General features: G+C 52.9%; 1 protein-coding gene across 2 annotated transcripts in view; it reads right to left on the bottom strand.

Moving 5' to 3' along the window:
* Positions 1–442: 442 nt before the first annotated feature.
* Positions 443–19,904, bottom strand: part of CHRDL2 (chordin like 2) — a 34,073-nt gene continuing 14,611 nt past the window's right edge. Inside the window, exons 3-12 of one of the 2 annotated variants that reach the window (XM_025266425.3) lie at positions 18,604–18,697; positions 16,536–16,678; positions 13,861–13,954; positions 12,105–12,160; positions 10,000–10,168; positions 8,884–9,078; positions 5,656–5,829; positions 4,781–4,835; positions 1,259–1,351; positions 443–594 (exon numbers count right to left, since the gene is read on the bottom strand). In XM_025266425.3, coding sequence (XP_025122210.1) covers positions 504–594; positions 1,259–1,351; positions 4,781–4,835; positions 5,656–5,829; positions 8,884–9,078; positions 10,000–10,168; positions 12,105–12,160; positions 13,861–13,954; positions 16,536–16,678; positions 18,604–18,697 — 1,164 coding nt within the window. In that variant the 3' untranslated portion in view covers positions 443–503. The remainder of the gene's footprint in view (positions 595–1,258; positions 1,352–4,780; positions 4,836–5,655; positions 5,830–8,883; positions 9,079–9,999; positions 10,169–12,104; positions 12,161–13,860; positions 13,955–16,535; positions 16,679–18,603; positions 18,698–19,904) is intronic. The other variant, XM_025266426.3, reaches the window with a different exon arrangement.

The following is a 19,904-nucleotide window of genomic DNA, read 5'->3' as shown; positions in this document are numbered from 1 at the left end:
CCTCATTGTAGAGTGTAGCTGACGACTGTCAGGACCCCTGCACTATCTGCTGGGAAAGTACTCTGAGATTTCGTGCATACCCCTTGGCTGGCTGACTGGAGTCAGTCCCCCTCACTAGGCTCAGTGCCAAAGACTTATGGGAAGGGGGCTGCCCACAAAAGCAGGAGGCGCTGTAGCTGGGGGGCTGCGGACAGCAGCAGCCCAGAGCAGGGGAGAGGCCACGATGGCAGACAAGGGCCTGGGTCAGAAGGCAGGGTGGGGGGTGGGGTGGTTACTAGCCCTGGCCCTCAAAACCACTCACTGTGAGGACTGGGGCCAGCCTCTGCCCCTTCTGCACCTCAGTTCCCAGCCCTGTAAAATGGGGATAACCAGGCCTGCCTGTAATCACTATGAGAACACGCAGAGACTGGAAACAGACTCAACAGGCAGGGTTGAGGGGTAATGCAACTTCTTATTTATTAATATATAACAACAAAAATGATAAAGCTCATATCTGCAACTGTTCAGATCTTTGTTATAAGGTCTTGGTCATTTTGTCTGGACTGGCTGTGACCTTCAGCTCCGGGGTCTGGGCTAGGAAGATGTTCCAGTGACCTGCATGGAGAAAAGAGGAAGAGTTGTGTGTGGGTGTGCAGAGTATGTATGTGTAAGGGTGTATTTGTAGTGTGTGCGTGTGCATACATGTGCACAACTGAGGCAGGGTGACTGGGGTGGGGAAAACTTGGGACAAGGAGGACCGAGTAGACTGGGTTTGAAGCCCACAGAGGGGAAGGAGATGGGGACCCCATCCTACCCCCATAATCCCAAAGGGTTCTGGCACAGGAGCCCACCTTCAGCCTGACACCTGTTGGTGACCTCCCCTCTGTGACTTCCTCTCCACCCCCCTGGGTCCATCTTCCTCAGGGTGGTGGGGAGTAAGCTGGGGGCCTCTGTAGGAACGTGGTTAGGAGGTTTCAGTGGGAGAGGTTCCAGTAGAGGGACTACGCAGGACCAGGATTTAGGGGCTCAGAGTCCCCTCTGACAGCCCTGTCTCCCTCGCCCCAAGAGCAGATCCAGCTGGCTCTGCTTCACCTTCCTGCTCCCGAGCTCTCGAGTGCCTGAGTTGGGAAATCTCTGGCCCAGACACCCACTGGATTCCTGTGCCGGGAACTGACGTCTGTGGCTGACAGCACCCCCCTCCCAGCACCAGCAGCCTGGAACTCCCCAGCTTCTAGCCCGACTCTCTTCCCAGGCCCCTGTCTTCGGCCCAGGGTCCCACCTTCGTGGGTGCCGGTGAGCAGCCGGAAGTTCTGCGCCTCTTTCTGGAAGTCTTGCTTCCTGACTTTCTTGATCTGAATTAAGTGGAAGATTCCTGAGGGCAAAGACAAGGGCATGAGCAGGAAAGGGAGGGTGTGTGGTCAGTGAAATGGGGTGACTTAGACCCAGGACAGACCTAGTCACCTCCCTTCCTTCCCCTATTCTGACCAGACACCCAATCCTGAGGACTCAGTTTCCTAAATATTTTGAATCTGTTCACCCTATCCCCCAGTGTCACCCTTCCCTTCTGGGCCCCATCGTGTCTTACCTGGGTCACTACCCTAGACTTCTGACCTTTAACCCCACCTCTCATCTGTGATCCCGGCTGCAGGCATTGGAAAACATGCCTGTTACCCTTTCACCCGCTCCTTCCATGACCCTGCTCCTCTCACCATCATCATCCTGTGCTCATACCCCTCACCTGTCAACAATGCAGAGGGGCAAGGAGGGAAGGAGGGAGGGAGGGAGGATGGGAAGCTGCCAGGCCTGTAGGGCCTAATCAGTCTTTTTTTTTCTGGACATAGAACATATGATAAAAATCAACAGGTGATCTGCTTCAGACACCAAAGCACTACAGGTGTCAGGGTTGTAGGCACCCTTTCCACTCAAGGCTCAGTTCACCCCATCCCTTGCCTGTGCTCCAGCCCTAACCAACTCCTTGAGGTCCCTGAAGGGGTCAAGCCTTCCCATTTGCCATCCCTTCTGCCAAACTCCGTTTTCTGTTGCCACAGGTGAACCTCTCATCCTCCCAGCCTTACCTGGGAAGTCTTCCTGATTCTCCCTCCTCCCTTAAATAGTTATAATTTCCTCCTTGGGTTGCCCACACCTCTTGGCTTCTGTTTGTGATTGTTCCTATTTCTAGTATGCTATCATTGTGTCTGTTCTTGCCTCCTCCACCAGACTGGGAATGGAGAGGACTCTCTTCTTGGGTTCCCTGAACCTGGCCCATATTAGGCATGCTGAAGGAATGAATGAATGAATCCCTGGATGGATGGATAAGCAAATATATGAGTACCCTGTCTAGGCCAGGCCCTGAGGGGGAATGAGGTATTAGCTGGATCTCCTGATGTTTGTATCCCCCCGGGGAGCTGGCCACAGGCACCACACATGGTGCTAAAGCCCTAAGCACTTGGGCTATGAGGTCGCGCCAGCTGTTGCCACCAGGGGCTGTGGCCAGAAAGAACAGATGTGACAGCAAGGCCTCTGCTAGGCCAGTACCACCCTCAAGAAAACCAAGAACTGGCCTTGCTTATGGGAATGCGGGTGGGATCCCACCTAGGGGCACAGACTGCTCTGGTCCTGGGACTGAGCTCCAGGAAGCCGGGAATACCCAGCGCTGTGCTCAGGTCCCCCACCCCGGTGCCAGGGACAGAATATGGGAGAGACTTGCTCCAGAGGCCCAGGCTGCATCACAGGTATGAGACGAGGATGCGTCCTGGTGCCCCAGCCTACCACTGCACAAACCCCCAAACACAAATTGGAGAAGTGAATGGGAAGAGGGAGGTCTCCATGCTGTCACTTACAAAGCGTGATTGAAAGGTCTGGGCGCTTGGGCCTAGAAGCAAGAGCTTGTCTGAGGGTCATGGTTGTGAAGGGTGAAGGGTTATCTTTTGACCTGTGAAGGGTGTGCCAGGCCTGAGAGTGGCTGGGTTCTGTGTCCCAGGCAGAGGTGTAGTGGTGGGTGAGTTCCAAGAGACAGGACAGGCTCGGCTTACTGAAGAACCTTCTCGAGCACAGCCATTCCCAGAATGGCAAGTGAACCACCTGTCTGGAGGTGAGGTGGGGCTGAGTGCAGTCAGGGGCTCGAGACCATCAGGGAGGTTAACAGAGGGACTTCCTTCCCTAGCAGGGGAGGAATTGAGAACCCTGAGGTCCCTTCTCCTCTTGAAATGCTAGAATTGAAAAGTCCTTAACGCTAAGCCAGTTCTCTGCTCAGACTATGGGCCTGGAGCTGGCCCCACTCTGGTGTGGTCTCAGCCCAGTTTTCAGCTCACTTTGTCTCCAGGTCAATTCTCCTCTTCCTCTCCTGACACCCAGGGCTGCTGTTTCCACTTGTCTGGGTGAGGAAACAGCAACAGTCTCCCACTGACAATCGGCCCTTGGGAGAGTTTGTTTTGACTTTCTCTGCCTGGGACAGGGAGGGAATGGGGGGTGTTGATGGGGTATTTCAGCCACCCAGGGGCTTAGAAGGTGATAGGGTGGGTAGGTTTGCTAGTGAGAGGGTGGCAGGGCCTGGCATTGTGAAATTGAGGCGTCCTCCCCACTTCTTCCTTTTCGCTGCACCCCTGGTAATGAGATTTGGCCTTGAGCTATGACTCTCCCATCTCTGCCATCCTGTGCCTTCCTCGGGTCCTTCCCTAAAAGCGTAAGGTCACCTTTGTGGAGGTGGCACTGGGGATAGTTAAGACCTGGGTTTGAATTTTTACTGTTTAAACTGTGTGATTTTGAGCAAGTCATTTTACCTCTCAGACTCAGTTTTCTTATCTGCAAAATGGGGAATTAATACAATACATACCCTTCCGGTTTCTTACGTCTGTGAACTGCTGACATTATACATAGTCCCTGCTACTCACCAGTCACAGAGCGCCGGACATACAAGCATGGGCTCTGGAGCCAGAGTTTGAGGCTGTTGCCGCAGTGTGCCCGTCTTGCCTTTTTTACATCCTGTCCAGCCCAGGCCCACCCTCCATGAAGGTTTCCCTGACCAGCTCGACTCCCAGGGAGCTCCTGCAATCCAGGAGGGCCTGAGGACAGAGGCTTGGCCTGTTACTTTCTGTGGTGCCAGAGCGGGTGGGAGGAGGCCCAGCATAAACTTGCAACCCCACCTGTCCAGGGACTGATGGACTCCCAGTGCTCAGAGCAACCATAAGGATTACTGAACCTCCCCCTCAGCCTCTGGTCAAGTCCCGCCCCTGTTCTTGCTTACACATTTCTGTGAAAGGAACTTGCTCCCTCCCTTCCACTGCAGGAAGACTTCAGGTTGAGAAGGCACTTCCTCTCATTAACAGAAACGTGCTTCTCTGCCATTCTAACCCAGCCAGTGAGGTGGGGTGAGAAGGATGCAGACATTTTTAGCACCTACTATGGGTCGGGGGTGGTACCTATGTCATTTCACTTCAGCCTCTCAAGCCCCTTCTCTCCCATTCACAGGAGAGAAATTTGAGGCCCAGAGAGGTCAAGTGATTGCCCGAGGCCACACAGCTAAGAAATGGCAGAGCCGGGATTCAAACCTAGGTCTGTCTGATTCCAAAGCCCCTGCTTGTTGTTTTGACCCTTGTGGTCACTCAGAGCACAAATGCTCCCTCTGCCTGGGGCAGTCCTTCAGAGCCATGAAGCCAGCGGTCCTGTTCCCCTGAGTCTTCTCTTCTCCAGGCTGAACAGCTCCACTTTCTTGGTCCATTCCTCCCACGACAGGGGGTAGAGTAGAGCAGGGAAAGAGCCGCATCTGACGTCACAAGACCTGGGCTCTAGCTCCTCCACTTACTGGCTGTGTGGCCTTGGGCCAGGTACTTCACCTCTCTGAGCCTCAGTTTCCTCATCTGTAAAATGGGGATAATAATACCTAACTCTCAGGATCGTTGAGGATCAAATGAAATGATGAATGTGAAAGCACTTTGTAAATTTCAAAGTGCTTCACACATTGGTTGTTATTATCATTGTCATCGTTCTTATTATCATTCCCTCTTCCGCCCCCCATCCCCTCCACCTCCCCACTGCCAGCCAACCACATCAGTAGAGAGAAGTGACCTTAGAACTAATTCCCAGTTAAAGGTTTAATTTGTTTTACTCTACCCAGGGGATTTACATTTAACAAGAAGAGCCCCAAAGCTGAACTCTCGGCAATTCCCTTCTCTTAACCTTCAGTTGGTGATAGAAGCAGCCTGCTGAACAGGGTAAGTTTCTCACAGAATGAGAAATATGTTGACTTACCGTAGAGGGATAGGATCCACCATAAAGGAAAGGCTAGATGAGACTGGCCTTGAGGATTTGAGGGAGCTGTGAGGGCCCTCCTGCCTGAAAAGATCTCTCCTCCCAGTCTGCTGAAATTCTACCAATGGACAGCTCTGGTTCATTGGGGTAGGCATTACTCTGTCCTGGCTCCTCACAAAGTGTAACAACCCCTTTCCCCCAGGAGAGGGAGCACTTCAAGGCTCTGGCATCTCAGAGTGGGCGCGAGTATCACACTGTCAGAGTCACTGTCTCCCTCTATCTTGGAATCTGGGACTCAGAGCTGGAAGATGACCTGAGGCAGGTCTTCTTGGGCCAGAGGCACTTAATCAATTCCCTAAGACCCCTGGGAGGGGGCGGCTGGAGCACAGGAAGGGGGACAGGCCACAGTGGGAATGGACCAGTGCTCACCTTTCACCAGCTTCCAGAGGTAGATCTCCACCTGCTCAGAGGCCTCACGCTCGAGGGCAAAGCGACGCAGGTTGTCCGGGCTTGGGGATACTGACGTGTGAACGAGAACTCGACCTGGCGCCTTCGGACACTTGGTGGCACTGATCTCACTGTGGCCCGAGTCTGCCTTGTCCTCTGGAAGAGACAAGGAGCTGTGAACGCTCTGTCTCCCCACTCCTGGTAGCCCAGGAAGAGGGACCACTGGGGCTGACATCTCCCTCAGGGTCATTAGGGTCCTTGGGAAAGTTCTGGTGCCCCTGGGAAGACAAGGAGATTTCTGGGGAACAGAGAGGGGGCCTCTCCCCTAGTCTCCTCCCATTGATTAGCCTGTCAGAAAGCTTCTCACCCTTCAGGGCCCAGCTCACCTTCCACCTCCTCCAGGCAGCCCACCTGGAACTGCTTAGTTCACCCTATATCCTCCCACCTATAGCTGTTAACCCTTCTTGCTTATGCCTCTCACTCATGCCCTTAGTTCCATGCTGCCTTGCATTGCCTTGTAGTTGTTTCATTTGGGTATGTTTTCTCTCTAAAATAAACCCAGAGGGGGAAAGGCAGGAATCCTGTTCTTCAAGTCTTTTGAGTCACTCACATCGCCAAACACAGGCTCACAATGAATAGAAGGAAAGGTTTGGGAGAGGTTGAGGCGCTGATGGCAGTGATGATGATGGAGTGTCACACGGAGCAGGTGGTGATAACCGTGATGATGGCGACTGTAGTGGGGGGTGGGGGGGGGATGGTGGTAATGTTTGCTTCTGGATCCTGCAAATTGGATCCAGTCATAAAGCCTTGACATGTTGGAATTTCAAGGACATTCCCAGAACTTTCCATGTATCAATACTCCCTGACTGTCTTTCAGGGAATGAAGGACTAAATCCCTACACATCTCCCCACCTTCTAGACTCTTACTAATTATGAAGACCTTTGAGGTGTCCAGCTAAAAGCTATAAGCTGTCTCAATATCTTTAAGGGGAAATGGAGTAGGATCTGAGGGTAAGCCCAAGACTACGTGTGTTTGTGAAGGAGCCCAGCAACAAGCCAAAGCCATTCTCATAGAGAGTTCAAGAGAATTCCTGGGTGATTCAGTGGTTAGGACTCTGTGTTTTCACTGTTGAGGGCCTGGGTTCAACTCTTGGTTGGGGAACTAAGATCCTACAAACTGTGCAGTGCAGCAAAAAAAAAGAGAAAGAGAAATGTATTTTAAAATAAATAAAGAAAAAAAAAAGGAGTTCCCTCGCTGTCCAGTGGTTAAGACTCCACACTTCCACTGCTGTGGGCCTGGGTTTGATCCCTGGTTGGAGAACTAAGATTTTGCAGGCTGCATGCATGGCCAAATAAATAAAGAGAATTCGAGTTGAACCCTCATCCATCATGCCATCATGCTTCTCTCTCACCTTGCCCCTACTGTTTATTAATCTATAAGTGATTGTTATCCCTTATGTCTTGGTTTTGATTTGCAATTCATAAAGCACTTCCATCAACTCTATGTCTAAGGCTCAGAAAGGTGAAGTAACCTGTCTTTGGCTAGAAGAGTAAGTTAGGTAGATAAGTATGTCAGGGAGCAAACCCATGCAAACTCACATCTCCTGACAGCAAATTCTGGGGCAGGTGGAGACTTAGGATAATCATAGCCACTCAGCTATCTCATTTGTGAAATAACTGAGATGGAAGAATTAAGTAAACTCTGAAATCATAGTACAATACTGGGTGCACAGTCGGTTCTCAGCGTTTCCTTCCTGTTTCTTCCCCGTTCTTCTCCTTTCAGCTTTGTAGCCAGCCCTGTCAGAGATGTGACCAGGACAGCGCCTTCGACCCCACCTGCCTTCCTTCCAGGCTTGAGGGAACCGGCCCGCCCCTTACAACAACTCCTGCTGACAGTCACAGGCTGCTCTTCTCAATGAGATGCTCTGACGTTTTTTCCTGCACAGCCATTAATCCTACGGTCACTGTTGAAAGAACTCAGCCGGCAACTCTGGAAGCCTGACTTCTAGAAGCTTTGTTCCCCCCACCCTCTGCCCTTTCCTCCCACCCTTAGCTTTTAAAACCTTCCTGCTTATGCCTTTCACTCATGCCCTTAATCCCACACTGCCCTGTGTGGCCTTAAAACTGCTCGGCTGTGTTTTCTCTCTAAAATAGACCCATAAGGTCAAGGGAAGGAATCAAGTCTTTTGAGTGACTCATACCACCAAACACAGGCTCACAATGAACACACACAGAAGGGAAGGCTTGGGAGAGGTTGAGGTGATGTTGGCAGTAATGACGATGGTGAGTGTGATACGGGAGAGGTTTTAGAAGGACTTCTATTCCAGCTTCATTGCTCCTTTGTTGTGTGACTTAGGAAAGTCCCTTCCCTTCTCTGGGTCTCAGTTTTCCCATATGTTGATGAGGACGGAAGGAAGACAACAGTGATCAAGAATATTGTCTTTGTGGGGATTCCCTGGCAGTCCAAGTGGTTAGCCCTGGGCTCTTTCACTGCTGTGGCCTGAGTTCAATCCCAGGTCGGGAAACTAAGATCCAGCAAGCCTCATGGCATGGCCGAAAAAAAAAAAAAAGGAGAGCATTGTCTTTGGAATAAGACAGACAGGGTTCATATCCCAACTCTGTCACTTACAGTTTTGGGACTTGGGACAAGGTATTTATCTTCTCATTTTGTAAAACGGAAATTAAGATGACCACCCTGTCCATTGTCGTGAGGATTGCATGAACTCAGGCAAAATATCTATGTGGCACATGATAAGTACTCATTCCTCTTAAAAGGAGGTTCAAAAGGGAGGGGATATATGTATACCTATGGGTGATTCATGTTGAGGTTTGACAGAAAACAACAAAATTCTGTAAAGCAATTATCCTTCAATAAAAGAATAAATTAATTTTTTTAAAAAGTCCTAAAAAATAGCCTAAGATTTTATGACTTCACTGAATCCAGGACATTACTTGATTCTGTATGTGCCTGAGAGCCTGGATCTGTAGCACTAGATGGTTCTGTAAGTCTCGTATTATGTGAGTTGGGCATTTCTCACTGCCATGTTTCCAGCATTCTGTGCATCTAAAAGCCCCTGAACCCCCTGACTCTGAGTCCATGCCCCATCTATCCATGCCCACAGGAGACGTTCTACCTGTCTGTGCCCTGGGGAGAGAGACCCAGGCCTTGCTCTAGCCAGTGCCCTCCCTGCCCCCAGGCTGTCTTTGTACCTGGACAAATCTTGCAGCACTTCCCGGCTACTTTCTCAGGGTGATGGCAGGGGTACGCAGTGGGGCAGATCACCCGCTGGCAGTCCTGGCGGCCATCCTGACAGGTGCACAGGATGCAGGGCAGGGGTCCGAAGGAGCGGAAGGCTGGGTGCCACACCTCCCCATGGGAGTATGTCTTCCCACCATGCACACAGGCTGGGCCAAGGAAGGCAGGAAGGGAGGAGGGTCAGTACCTTGGGCTTGGGACAGAGTCCAGTAATGGGTGAGGGTAGGTCCCTGAGGTGCCCCTGCTTCACCAATCTGGCCCAGCCACACTGCTTGTAGAGGCCAGGGAATAAACCAGTCCCCTGTCCCTGACATTCCCCATCTCAGCACTCAGGGCAGAGGTGGGACCGGTAAGTTCTTGTTGAAGATGAAGAGTCCTCCCTGCCTGTCATGGGCACCCATGGTGGGGTGTGGATAGGGCTGGCCTGATGGTAGGAGACCTGTGCTATCAATACCTGGCCATGCGAGCGTGGGCAGGTCCCGTGTGTTTTCACAGCCTCAGTGTCCCATCTGTCAGAGGGGGGCTGGACGGATGCCACTGTGGCTCCTCCCACTCCACCAATCAGGGTGCCATGCAGTGAGGTCTCTCTCCCCATCTGCTCCACAGTTGTCTCCTTGACCTGCTTCCGTGATCCATCCCAACCATCCTCCTGCAGCCCAGCTCTGCTTCCCCCTTCCTTCATCAAAACCTTTCCCTCAATACCTTCTTATCTTGTAATAATTGATTTACATGCTTGTCTCCCCTACTAGTCTATGAGTCCCTTGAGGAAAGGGACCATTTTCATCTCTCTCTTCTCTGCCTCTCAATTCCCAGCAAAATCATGCTCAAAAGAATATTGTTATATGGCTTGTAGTCCTAGTTCCAGAACCGGTTCTGTCTTTAACTCAATACTCTGAACCTCAGCGTCCTCATTTGTCAGATGGAAGTTTAGATCTAATGTTCTATGAGTCTACCAGCCCACGGCCAAGTTGAGACTGGGGAACCAAGGGGTGGAAGTGCAGGGATGGGAAGTGGGAGCAGACAGGGGCCCCGTTTCCCACCTCAGGGTCTGCAGAGGCTCCGGTTCCCACCTTTCTTATGTTTCTCCTTCAGAACAATCTTGACCGTGGTGCTGCCTGCCTCCTTTGGTCGGAAGTGGCGAGGGATGAAGCCCAGAGAGGCGCTGGGCCCGGTGGGGGACGGGGTGCTCAGGTCTCTCTTTCTCCCGCTGTCCCCTGAACACGGATCCTGGGAATGTCTCTGCAAAGGGCAGGAAAGATGAAGATCACTGATGGGCCTCTGCCAGTGCAGAAGCAGAAAAACAGGCTGCAGTGAGAGGCCTGAGGTGGCTCTTGTGACGGCATAGGCTCTGGGCAGAAGGAAGGTCTGATAGGGTCAAAGACACTCCCAGGCAATGAATCTTTGAAGACTCTTGGAGGTCAGTGGTTTGGAAGTCCAGCCTCCACCGAGCCCTTCTTCAGCTGGCAGCGCCAGAACCTTGGGGCTGAAGAGTGAGCAGAGGGGGCTGAGGTCTTGATCTGGAAGGTGCAAGTGATCAGGGACCCCAAGAACTTAATATTCAAGAAATGGAGTGAGGATGAGCGTCAGGAAATTCTTTGTCTGAGAAGATTTAGGTGACGGGACAGGGGATGGACCTCCAAAGATCCCACCTGACTGCAGAATCCCCCAGGTGAGAGGACTGAGAGATGATGGATCTTAGGAGCCCCTTTTCTGAATCCAACACCCCAAGACCCCACACCTCCAGATCAGGTCTTGATAAGGTTGGCGATGAAAGCAAACGGTATGTGTGACGGCTGTGAAACACAGCAGGAGCTTCCTGGTCCAAAAATTGGGGATTGAGAAAGAAGCAAATGGGCTGGGGGCAGGGGTGGAATTTATCACCCCCTCACTGACACTGAGTCACATTCCTTCTTCTGCAGCTCCTTCCTGACTGTACAGTCTCTGAGACAGTCCTTCAATGTCTGTACTGAGCCCACAGGAGTTCCCAGAGTGAAAACTATGTCCCAGCCCCCAGCATGGGCCCAGGAACACAGGAGGTACCCAGGAAATATTTGTCAAGTAAAATAGAGGCAAGAAGGAATTGAAGAGCCCAACACCCCTATATGACTTACCCACATCATCCAGCAGATCAGTGAATAGCTGGAACTACTTACTGGAACTAAGTCTGGTGGGTTTCACTTAGCTGCCTCCTATGACAAGGACAGAGGCTTCCCAGGTGGCACTAGTGGTAAAGAACCTGCCTGCCAATGCAGGAGACATAAGACATGCAGGTTCAATCCCTGGGTCAGGAGGATCCCCTGGAGGAGGGCACAGCAACTCCAGTATTCTTGCCTGGAGAATCCCAAGGACAGAGGAGCGTGGCAGGCTACAGTCCACGGGGTCGCAAAGACTTGGACACAGCTGAAGCGACAGCACACGTGCACGCATGGCAGGGGCCGGGAGGGAGGTGGGTGGCATGGTCAAGGACCCTCTAGAGAAGACCTAGCCTGGAAAGGGGGTGAGCTGGCAGAGGAGAAGGGAGGGCTCGTTAGTTCAGACCTCTGGGGAGGGAAGTCCCACTTCGACTGTCCCAGGGTCCAGGTGACCCAGGCGGAAAGCGCAGGTGGAGCTGCTCACAGGGTAGGCATGGACAGGAAGGTGAGTCAGGGTGTGAGCCCATTCTCCCAGATCTTTTCTTTCTGACCAGAGTCAGGCAGTTTAGCTCATCTGAATGCTAGACCAAGATGGAGAGGGGTCAAGATGGAGCCGGAAACGTGAGGTAACCCCAGACAGAGAACTGGAACCTTAGGAGCGGGATGGAAGGCCAGCCTAAGTCAGAGGCCACTCCCTCTGAAGACATGCTGCCCAGAGGTGGCCTGAATAAGGACAGACACAGGCTCCGGACAGGACAGTGTCAGAATTTTCCAGGAGGGAAATCAGGACGCTTGAGGCCTGCTTCTGCCCTGTGTTTTTTTTCCCCCAGACCCCTCCTTCCTCACCAGCCACTGTGGGAGCCAGAATGGAAGTCTAAAGAGGAGCCTGGAACCTGGTGGTGGCTAATGGAACCGACCCAGGGGACAAATGAGACATGAAGGCAATAGCTGGGATTGCCTGCTCCACAGTCAAGGAGATTCAGGCCCAGAGGACCAGCCCCCTCACCCCCCTCCCCACCTGCTCCATAAAGCTGTGTGCTCACCACTCCTCGGTGTGACTGTGTGGTGTCCTCTTCAGCTGACTTCTCACTGGACCCATCTAGAAACCCAAAGGGAAGTCCAGTGAGCCTCCACCTCCTCAGCCTTCCTGGCTGGAGCCCTGCGGGCCTCCCCACCTCTAGGCTCTACCCCTCCAAAGCCTGGCACTACTCCTGCAGCCCCATACCAGTAGTTCCCTTGGCCCCATGGGTATTTATTCCTACTTCTCATTACACGTCTCCTCACCTTTGTGTTGATGAAATCCCTACAACTGAAGTGCAGACTGTATCTCCACATTGGCCTCTTGGTCACTTAAGACTGAACCCCTTGGCTAGGCCAGAGCGTGTCATTCAGTGGTCGTCTCAGATGGTGTAGGGGCTGCGAATCCCACCCCCACAGCCTGCTTAGCTGTGGTCCCCCAGCAGCCTCTCAGCCCAGCCACACCTGAAGTCACCAGGCTTGGCTTACACTATACACTCCCTTGCTGCCCTTAGCCTCTCTGTCCCTCCCACTGGAACAGTCTAGGACCCCTCCACCCCTACCCGTCTGGGCCCCAGCACTCAAAACCCTGCGAAGTCCTACAACTTCCTAGAGCCCCCCTACCACTGCCTCACATACAGTCTGGCTGCCACTGAGCAGTCTGGATTCAAAGACCCAGAACACGGGAATCAGACTGCTTGCTAGAAATCACCAAGCGCACTTGCTCAGTGCACACACAGCACAGCTGAGGCCCACAGAAGGGAAGGAATCTGCAGGAATTCACTGGAAGAACCAGGACTAAACTGGTTTCTGGTCTAGTGCTCTTCCACAATGCCAACATCTGGGGAAGCATTCCATGGTGGAGTACTGCCCTCCTCAAGGTCTGCCTCCTCCAGGAAGCTTTCCTGGATTATCTCAGTCCACAGGGAACAATCTGGCCATCCATGCACTTCATTTTGCCCAAGCTGCTTGCCCTGCACTCACCACTGTGTTGCCTGTCTCTGTTCTATACAGAGATGCTACCTGGATTCTGCTTGACACAGGGACTTGGAGCCCCAGTGAACCCAGGCCTGTGCCCAGCTCTGCGATGAGGAAGACAGGAAGAGACATGGTCTTTGCTCTACACACCCCTCTCCTGTGCCTCTTCGGATCCTCTTGGCCTCATCTGACAGCAGGCATTTTACCCCCTCATTGCAGGCACTGCAGCAGCACCCTCTTCACATGGACTGCAGCCAGCTTCCTTCAGACTCAATCTGGCAGCAGGTGCCCTCAGGCCACGCCTCCTCCATGTCTCCGCCCCCATGTCTTATCTCCCCCTCCACCACCACTCCCTCTCCCATTCCCAGGATAGCCCAACACAGTGGGGAGTGGGAGGGAATGACCCTGCCTTGGGGTGAATCTTTGACCAGTGGGAGTTGGTGGCTGGTGGACCAATTCCTCCTCTCCCTCTGTCACCTCCAGACCTTTCTGAGGAGCAGAAGGCTACTTGGAGCAATAGGTCATGCTTGATGTCAAGTCAAGGCCAGCTCCCCAACACATTCCTGTGCTGTTTTTCCCTCCCTCCCTGCTTCACTTTCTGTCCCTTCCTTCCTGCTCCCTGGGATTATAATACAAATACTGCACATCAGTGTCTGGCACAGGCTCAGCTGTCTGAGGGGTGCAGCTAAGCCACCACCCTGAGGAAGGAAGGGGCTGGGTGACCCCTGAGGGTCCCCTGAACAGTCCATGGCTAGGTCCCTGCGGTGGGTGGGTGCACACTGCCAGATATAGGGACAGACTCACCTTTGCAGGCCTGGCAGCAGGAGGCGGGCAGCGGGAGGGGTGCGGGGCAGCCTGGTTCTGGGCAGGTCATGAGGCCGCAGTAGATCTGGCCCTCCTGACAGACAGAGCACACAGGAGATGGGAGATGACCTCTGCTGAGGACCAGCCTTGGGGCTGGGATATCCCCCGCTCTGGTGGTCCATGGCTTGAGGTCTCCTCTGAGGTGGGCAGAGGGGAGCAGCACAGTGTCCAGGGCAAGGCCCAGGCAGCTCAGAGGAGGGCCCTGCACCTTTCCCACTCACTCCAGGCCCCAAGGTAAAAGTTATCCTTCAGCTTCTGAGCCTTTTCATACCCAGGCCCTTCCTAGGCTCTCACAGCAACCTAGTGAGGTGAGATTTTCCCAACCTACAGATGGGAAGGGACTATGGAGGGGCCTGAACCCCCTGAAGTCAGAGACGCAGCCAGGCAGAATGTTTCAGGCTCTTCCTCCTGCTGTCAATGTCCTTCTCCCCTGGCCTAGAACAGGGAGCCCAGCATAGATGAGCAGGATGAGTGCATGTCTCCTTGAGCTCATCTTGCTCTTATGCAAACTCTAGGTCCCCAACTTCAGGACCCAGCCTGGAAAGGCAAGACTGCAGCAGAAAGGGCCTTCTGGGAGTCAGGAGGCCAGATGACCTTTGTGAGTCACTTCTCTGGGCCTCAGCTTCTTCATCTGTGAATGGGGGCACTTCCATCTGGGTTGTGAAATCAAATGAGGGAACGGTTATGAAAACCCTTTTTAAACTGCAAGGCACAATGTGTCCCTGGGAGGGAGTGAGATTACTTCGAATCCTTCCCCTATTCCTTTTCCAGTGAGTCTCAGAAGTGAGGATTCTGATCCTTCAAACAAGTCCCATATAAACAGGGATGAGAAGAAAGAAGGGGAGACCCAAGTATCCAGGGGGAGGGGACAAGGGATCACAAGAATGCTCCACCTTCCCCCACCATGAGTTCTCTCTTCCCACAGCCCCCTCTTCATCCACGTGCAGCACAGTACAGGTAAAAGAGTGTGGGTTTGGAACTATGTGGCCCTGCATCTGAATTCTGAGTATGCCACTTAACTAGCTGTGTGTGTGTGTGTGTGTGTGTGTGTGTGTGTGTGATGTCTGATTTTTCGTGACACCATGGACTATAGACCACCAGGCTCCTCTGTCCATTGGATTCTCCAGGCAAGAATGCTGGAGTGGGTTGCATTTCCTACTCCAGGTAATCTTCCCAACTGAGGGATCAAACCCACGTCTCTTGTGTCTCCTGCATTAGCAGGCAGATTCTTTACTGCTGTGCCACCTGGGAAGTCATGTGACCTTAGGCCAATCGTTTAATTGCTCTGAGCCTCAGTTTTCTTATCGATAAAATATGATTAGTGATAGCCTTCTCACAGGGCCATTGGGACACTGTATATAAACATAAGGCATTTCCTAGTAGGTACAGTGCCCTGGTTTACTTCAAGAGGCCCAGGCCTTGCAAAAATGACCACTGTCTAGGTCGATTTCTAAGAGGTCCCTTTTATTATAAGTTGTTTGCTCTGCAGCTCAGATACCTTGAAATTCAGACTCAGAGTGATGGGATCCTCTCACTGAAAAGATGGGAGACAGATCCGAGAGAGATGACTGTCTCTAACGGTCACGCATGGAACCGTGGCAGAGCCAGAGCTGAAACTTGGGTGTCTGACACCTAGAATGGCCCTCTTACCCTCTCGTCACTGCTGAATCAGATGACTATTTAATCAGAGAGGACCTTGGAGATCACCTTGTTAGACTCCCGGGTGTGCATGCATGTGTGCTTAGTCATGTCCAACTCTGTGCAACTCTACAGACTGTAGCCCAGAAGGCTCCTCTGTCTGTGGGATTCTCCAGGCAAGAATGCTGGAGTTGGTTGCCATGTGCTCCTCCAGACTACCTTCCCGGCCTCATGTCTCTTATGTCTCCTGTATTGGCAGGCAGTTTCTTTACCTCTAGCACCACCAGGGAAGCCTAGACCCCCTTACACACTCAGAAGAACTGAGGCTCAGAGAAGTTTGCTGGGCAGGTGGTAGGGAAATCGAGATAGCAGGGGCTTCTCCCACCCCAGTGCACAGATGCACTAAGCCCAAGGGCAAGGATGACATACTGAAGGCCACCTACAAATGTGCAGCAGGGCCACGCCTGGAACCCCCGAGGTGGAAGGGAAGACTTCCCAGCTCAAGTCCTGCTTGACTTCAGTCTCTGTCTCCTGATAACACTGCTGGTTCAGCTCTGCCTGAGCTGACCCTAGGCCCAGCTCTGACCAAAGCAGGGGGAGTTTAATTAGCTTCAGATTAAATTACATTTACTACAAATAGTCTGGCCCTGTCTCTGCACCCCAGGATTGATCACTGATCATTCATTCGTTCATGCTATGTGCCAGGCCCTGAGCTGGGGGCCCTGCAGGCTACAGAAATGAGTTGAGTATATCTCCTGCCCTCAAGGAGTGCAGTCTACAGAGGACACAGAAATGGCCAGGGTCAGTGCGAGGTGACCAGGCAGCTCAGAACAGCGTGGAAGCCCTGAGCAGGAGGTTCCCACCCACAGATGATCCCTTCCCTGGAGCCCATTCATTCTCATGCCCTTTGACCAGGAGGGACAATCCCCCGGGGCCCAGACCACTGGCCTACATGAGAGGGGAGTCGAAGTTCTTACGGTACAGCTGCAGAGGACACACTGGTTAGGCAGATGGGAGGGGAGCAGCTCGTGAGCACTGAAGATCTCTCCGTGTTGGTACGTGGTCCCATTATGCTGGCAGGACCTTGGTGGGGCCCGGAGCCCAGAAGGGGTATGAGGTTCTGTAGGTGGGGAGGGGAAGGAGGAAGAAGAAAATGGTCTAGAGCTTTATCAGAACTAACTGGGCCACTTCTCTGAAATGTTTGTATCTTATCCCTTGTTGTCATTTAAACCAAGCTCTGGCCTCAGCCCTCCCAGCCAGATCTCATATTGATGAACCAAGAGGAACCCTGACATTCCTCTCTGACCATGTCACTCCCTCCCATGGCCTTTAAGCCCCTGAGTGTCAAGAGGTGGCTCTGATTGCAGCAATAAGGCAAGGCCAGAAGCCTCAGCTCCACTGAGTGCCACTCAGTTTAGACCTGTGCTAGTTCACTCAACATTCAGTAAGCATCCATGGAGCACTTGCTAGTGCCAGGCACTGCTCTAGGTTCTGGGGATACAGAAGTGAACAAGACAAGGTTCCGTATGGAGTTTCATCCTTGTGGAGTTCACTGGTGTGATCTGGACTGTGCCTGATCTTGGAGTAAGTGCCTTCCACTCCCTGGCCACCAGACACCCTCCCCATCACCTGCCAGTTAGCCTGTCCTCACCCTACTGGGTGGAGGGGTAGCCCTCCAGTTCAAGTGGAACCTGCTCCTTTTTTCAAGGCACCTTTCCTAAGCACCTTCTCTGCACCAGGCGCCATGCTACATGCTGGGAATGGAGTGCAAATAAGGCCCAGCCCCTCACATCAGGAAACTGATGGTCTCACTGGGTAGAGAGACAGGCCCCAAGCAGTGACACTGGTATGGTCTGGGCTAGGGCAGATGGGAGCACAGAAGTTGTGGCAGCATAAAAGAGGCACCGCTAACTCAGCCGGGAAGGGCGCTCAGGGAAGGCTTCCTGAAGGGGCCGATGGCTGAGATGAGTCTTGAGGAATATGCAGACCAGGCAGGCAAAGGGGCAAGGCTGGGAAAGAGGGAGGGAGTGAGGAGCATGGCAGGAAGAAGGGGGCTGGGCTGAGGCACAGCGGGGAGCAGTCAGGACTCCTGGGGTCAGCCTCAGCCGGGAGGAGGTGTGATGCTCCCTCACTGGGAAGGATGAAGCCTAGAGACCCCACTCCCCTAGTGAACCCAGAGCCAGGAAACCATGACCCAAGTTGGAGTCACAGTCAGATCCCTACTGGGATCCCACTTGGAAAAGAAGCCGCTCTACGCCCATACTCCACACAGGTCTCCAGTCCCCCAAGAGAGCTGCTTCCAGAGTCTGGAGCTGAGGCTACAACCTGGGACTCCCTCCCCTCATCACCTTCTCGATGTTACTAAACACGGGTCCTCCTCTTGACCTCTCCTGCCTTCCGAGTTGCCCACCCCGCTGACTGCCCCTCATTTGCCACTTGGTTATGTCGGTTTCTTCTCAGATCACCTCTTCTCTCTCCTCTCTTACCTCTGCTTCCTGGAATCCCAGTCTCAGTGGCTATTAGTAGATTCTTAAAATCATGGACATTTAGCATTGAGGCACATATTAGAACCTCTGAACCGCAGCACAGGAGGAATCTCAGAGAACATATTCAACTCCTGTGGCCATTCCCAGCCCCGGGCGGTAATCCCAGGGTCACCCTGCAGGGCCTCCCAGCCCCAGTTCACTCACCTTCACTCACACGGGGTGCATCCACTCTCTCAGGCTTTGGCCAGCCCCTGAGAGAACGAAGCCCACCTGTGCCATCAACAGGCCAAGCACGCCTGTTTTCCTTCAGCTCTTTTCCACATTCCCTCCCTCCTCCTGCCAAGCACAGCTACTCAAGGCTGAGAAGTCTGTGGCCACCCCAGCCCTCCTCGGGGATCCATGGAGGATGCGTTCCGTGAGCACCTTGGTGTCTCAACAGCTCTGGTGGCTGGAGTCTGCCCTTCTCATTCCAGGGACCTCCTCTGGCTGTGTCAGGAGTGGGTCAAGGGCCAGTGGGCAGGTGGGAGGCTGGCACAGGGGCAGACGCAAGGCCACTCACCCACACAGCGGGGACAGCACTGCTGCGGCTCAGTCACGGGCTGGGGGCAGTGGACGGGCGGACAGTGGAGGCGATAACAGCTCACGTGGGCATTCTGAAGGGGACACAGGGGTCAGTCCTGCTTCCAAAGAGCCATTGCCTCCCACTGTCCTCTTCTCAAACCCCCTCCCAACTATGGGGCGCTGCACTCCTTTTCAGCCTGCAGTGGGATAAAAGTGATAAATTCCACGTGTCCAGTCTCCCTCCCGCCTGCTCACTTGTGTGGCTCACTCATCCGTGTGCCTTCCCACCACGGAGGAGCACACCACGTGCCTGGATCTGCACAGATCTTGTGTCCCTTAGTGGTGAGGGAGTAAGGAGAGAAATCCAAGTAAAAGATTTGGGTTATTTTGACACTGATTTTTTTAAAGATTTTTTTTTTTTTCATGTGGACCATTTAAAAAGTCTTTATTTAATTTGTTAGAACATTGTTCCTGTTTTATATTTTGGGTTTTTACCCTGAGCTTTGTGGGATCTTAGCTTCCCCAGGGAGTGAACCCACACCCCCTACATTGCAAGGCAAAGTCTTAACCACTGGACTGCCGGATTAGTCCCTCAACATTGATCTTGACTGTGCTGTCTTAACTCCAAGGCTTTGTTCTTTTACCTCTGGATCTGAGCCTCGTGGCTAATGGAGGACTGTGACTCATGAAGGCAGGTGACAGGGAAGTGGAGAAGACTCAGGGCTCTGTGATCTGCTCCCTAAGTCTCTGGGAGGTGTGGGTGATCCCACACACGGCCTTGGGACTGGAACCAGAGGAAGGGCCTGAAGTTCTTAGGCTTTTTCAAATACAGCAAAGGAGAGAGAAGGGGCAGAGAAACATGCACAGGACAGTGGGCGGACATGGAGGAGCTGGGGGGAGAGGCCACCCCGGGAGGCTTTCCCGGGCAGTTTGTCAGCCTGTCTCAGGTGCCCAAACCTTCCTCCCCCTTCTGCTCTAAGAGGTGTTGCCCTGGGTTGTAACAGTACATCTGTCTCTTCTGTTCAGCAGAACAACGACCAAGCCTCATTCTGTTCATCTCTGAATTGTCAGCATGGGGCCTTGCTCCAAGCGAGTGCCTGCTGAAGTCTGGATGAGTGAATGAATGAGAATCAGCAGGGGAGGGAGAGATGGTCTCTTTCTTGGTCAACTGGAGTCAGCTTTGTTTAAACTTTGAAGTTGCCGAGTGAGATTCCAGACCCTTGGCCCACCTGAGAGCCCCCAAAACACTTCTACCAAAGCAGCTTCCTGCTCCATGGAGAACCCTGGACCAGGCCCTAA

This window comes from Bubalus bubalis, chromosome 16 (genome assembly GCF_019923935.1).
Source record: "Bubalus bubalis isolate 160015118507 breed Murrah chromosome 16, NDDB_SH_1, whole genome shotgun sequence".
NCBI lineage: Eukaryota > Metazoa > Chordata > Mammalia > Artiodactyla > Bovidae > Bubalus > Bubalus bubalis.
This window is presented reverse-complemented; position numbering and strand designations above follow the sequence as displayed.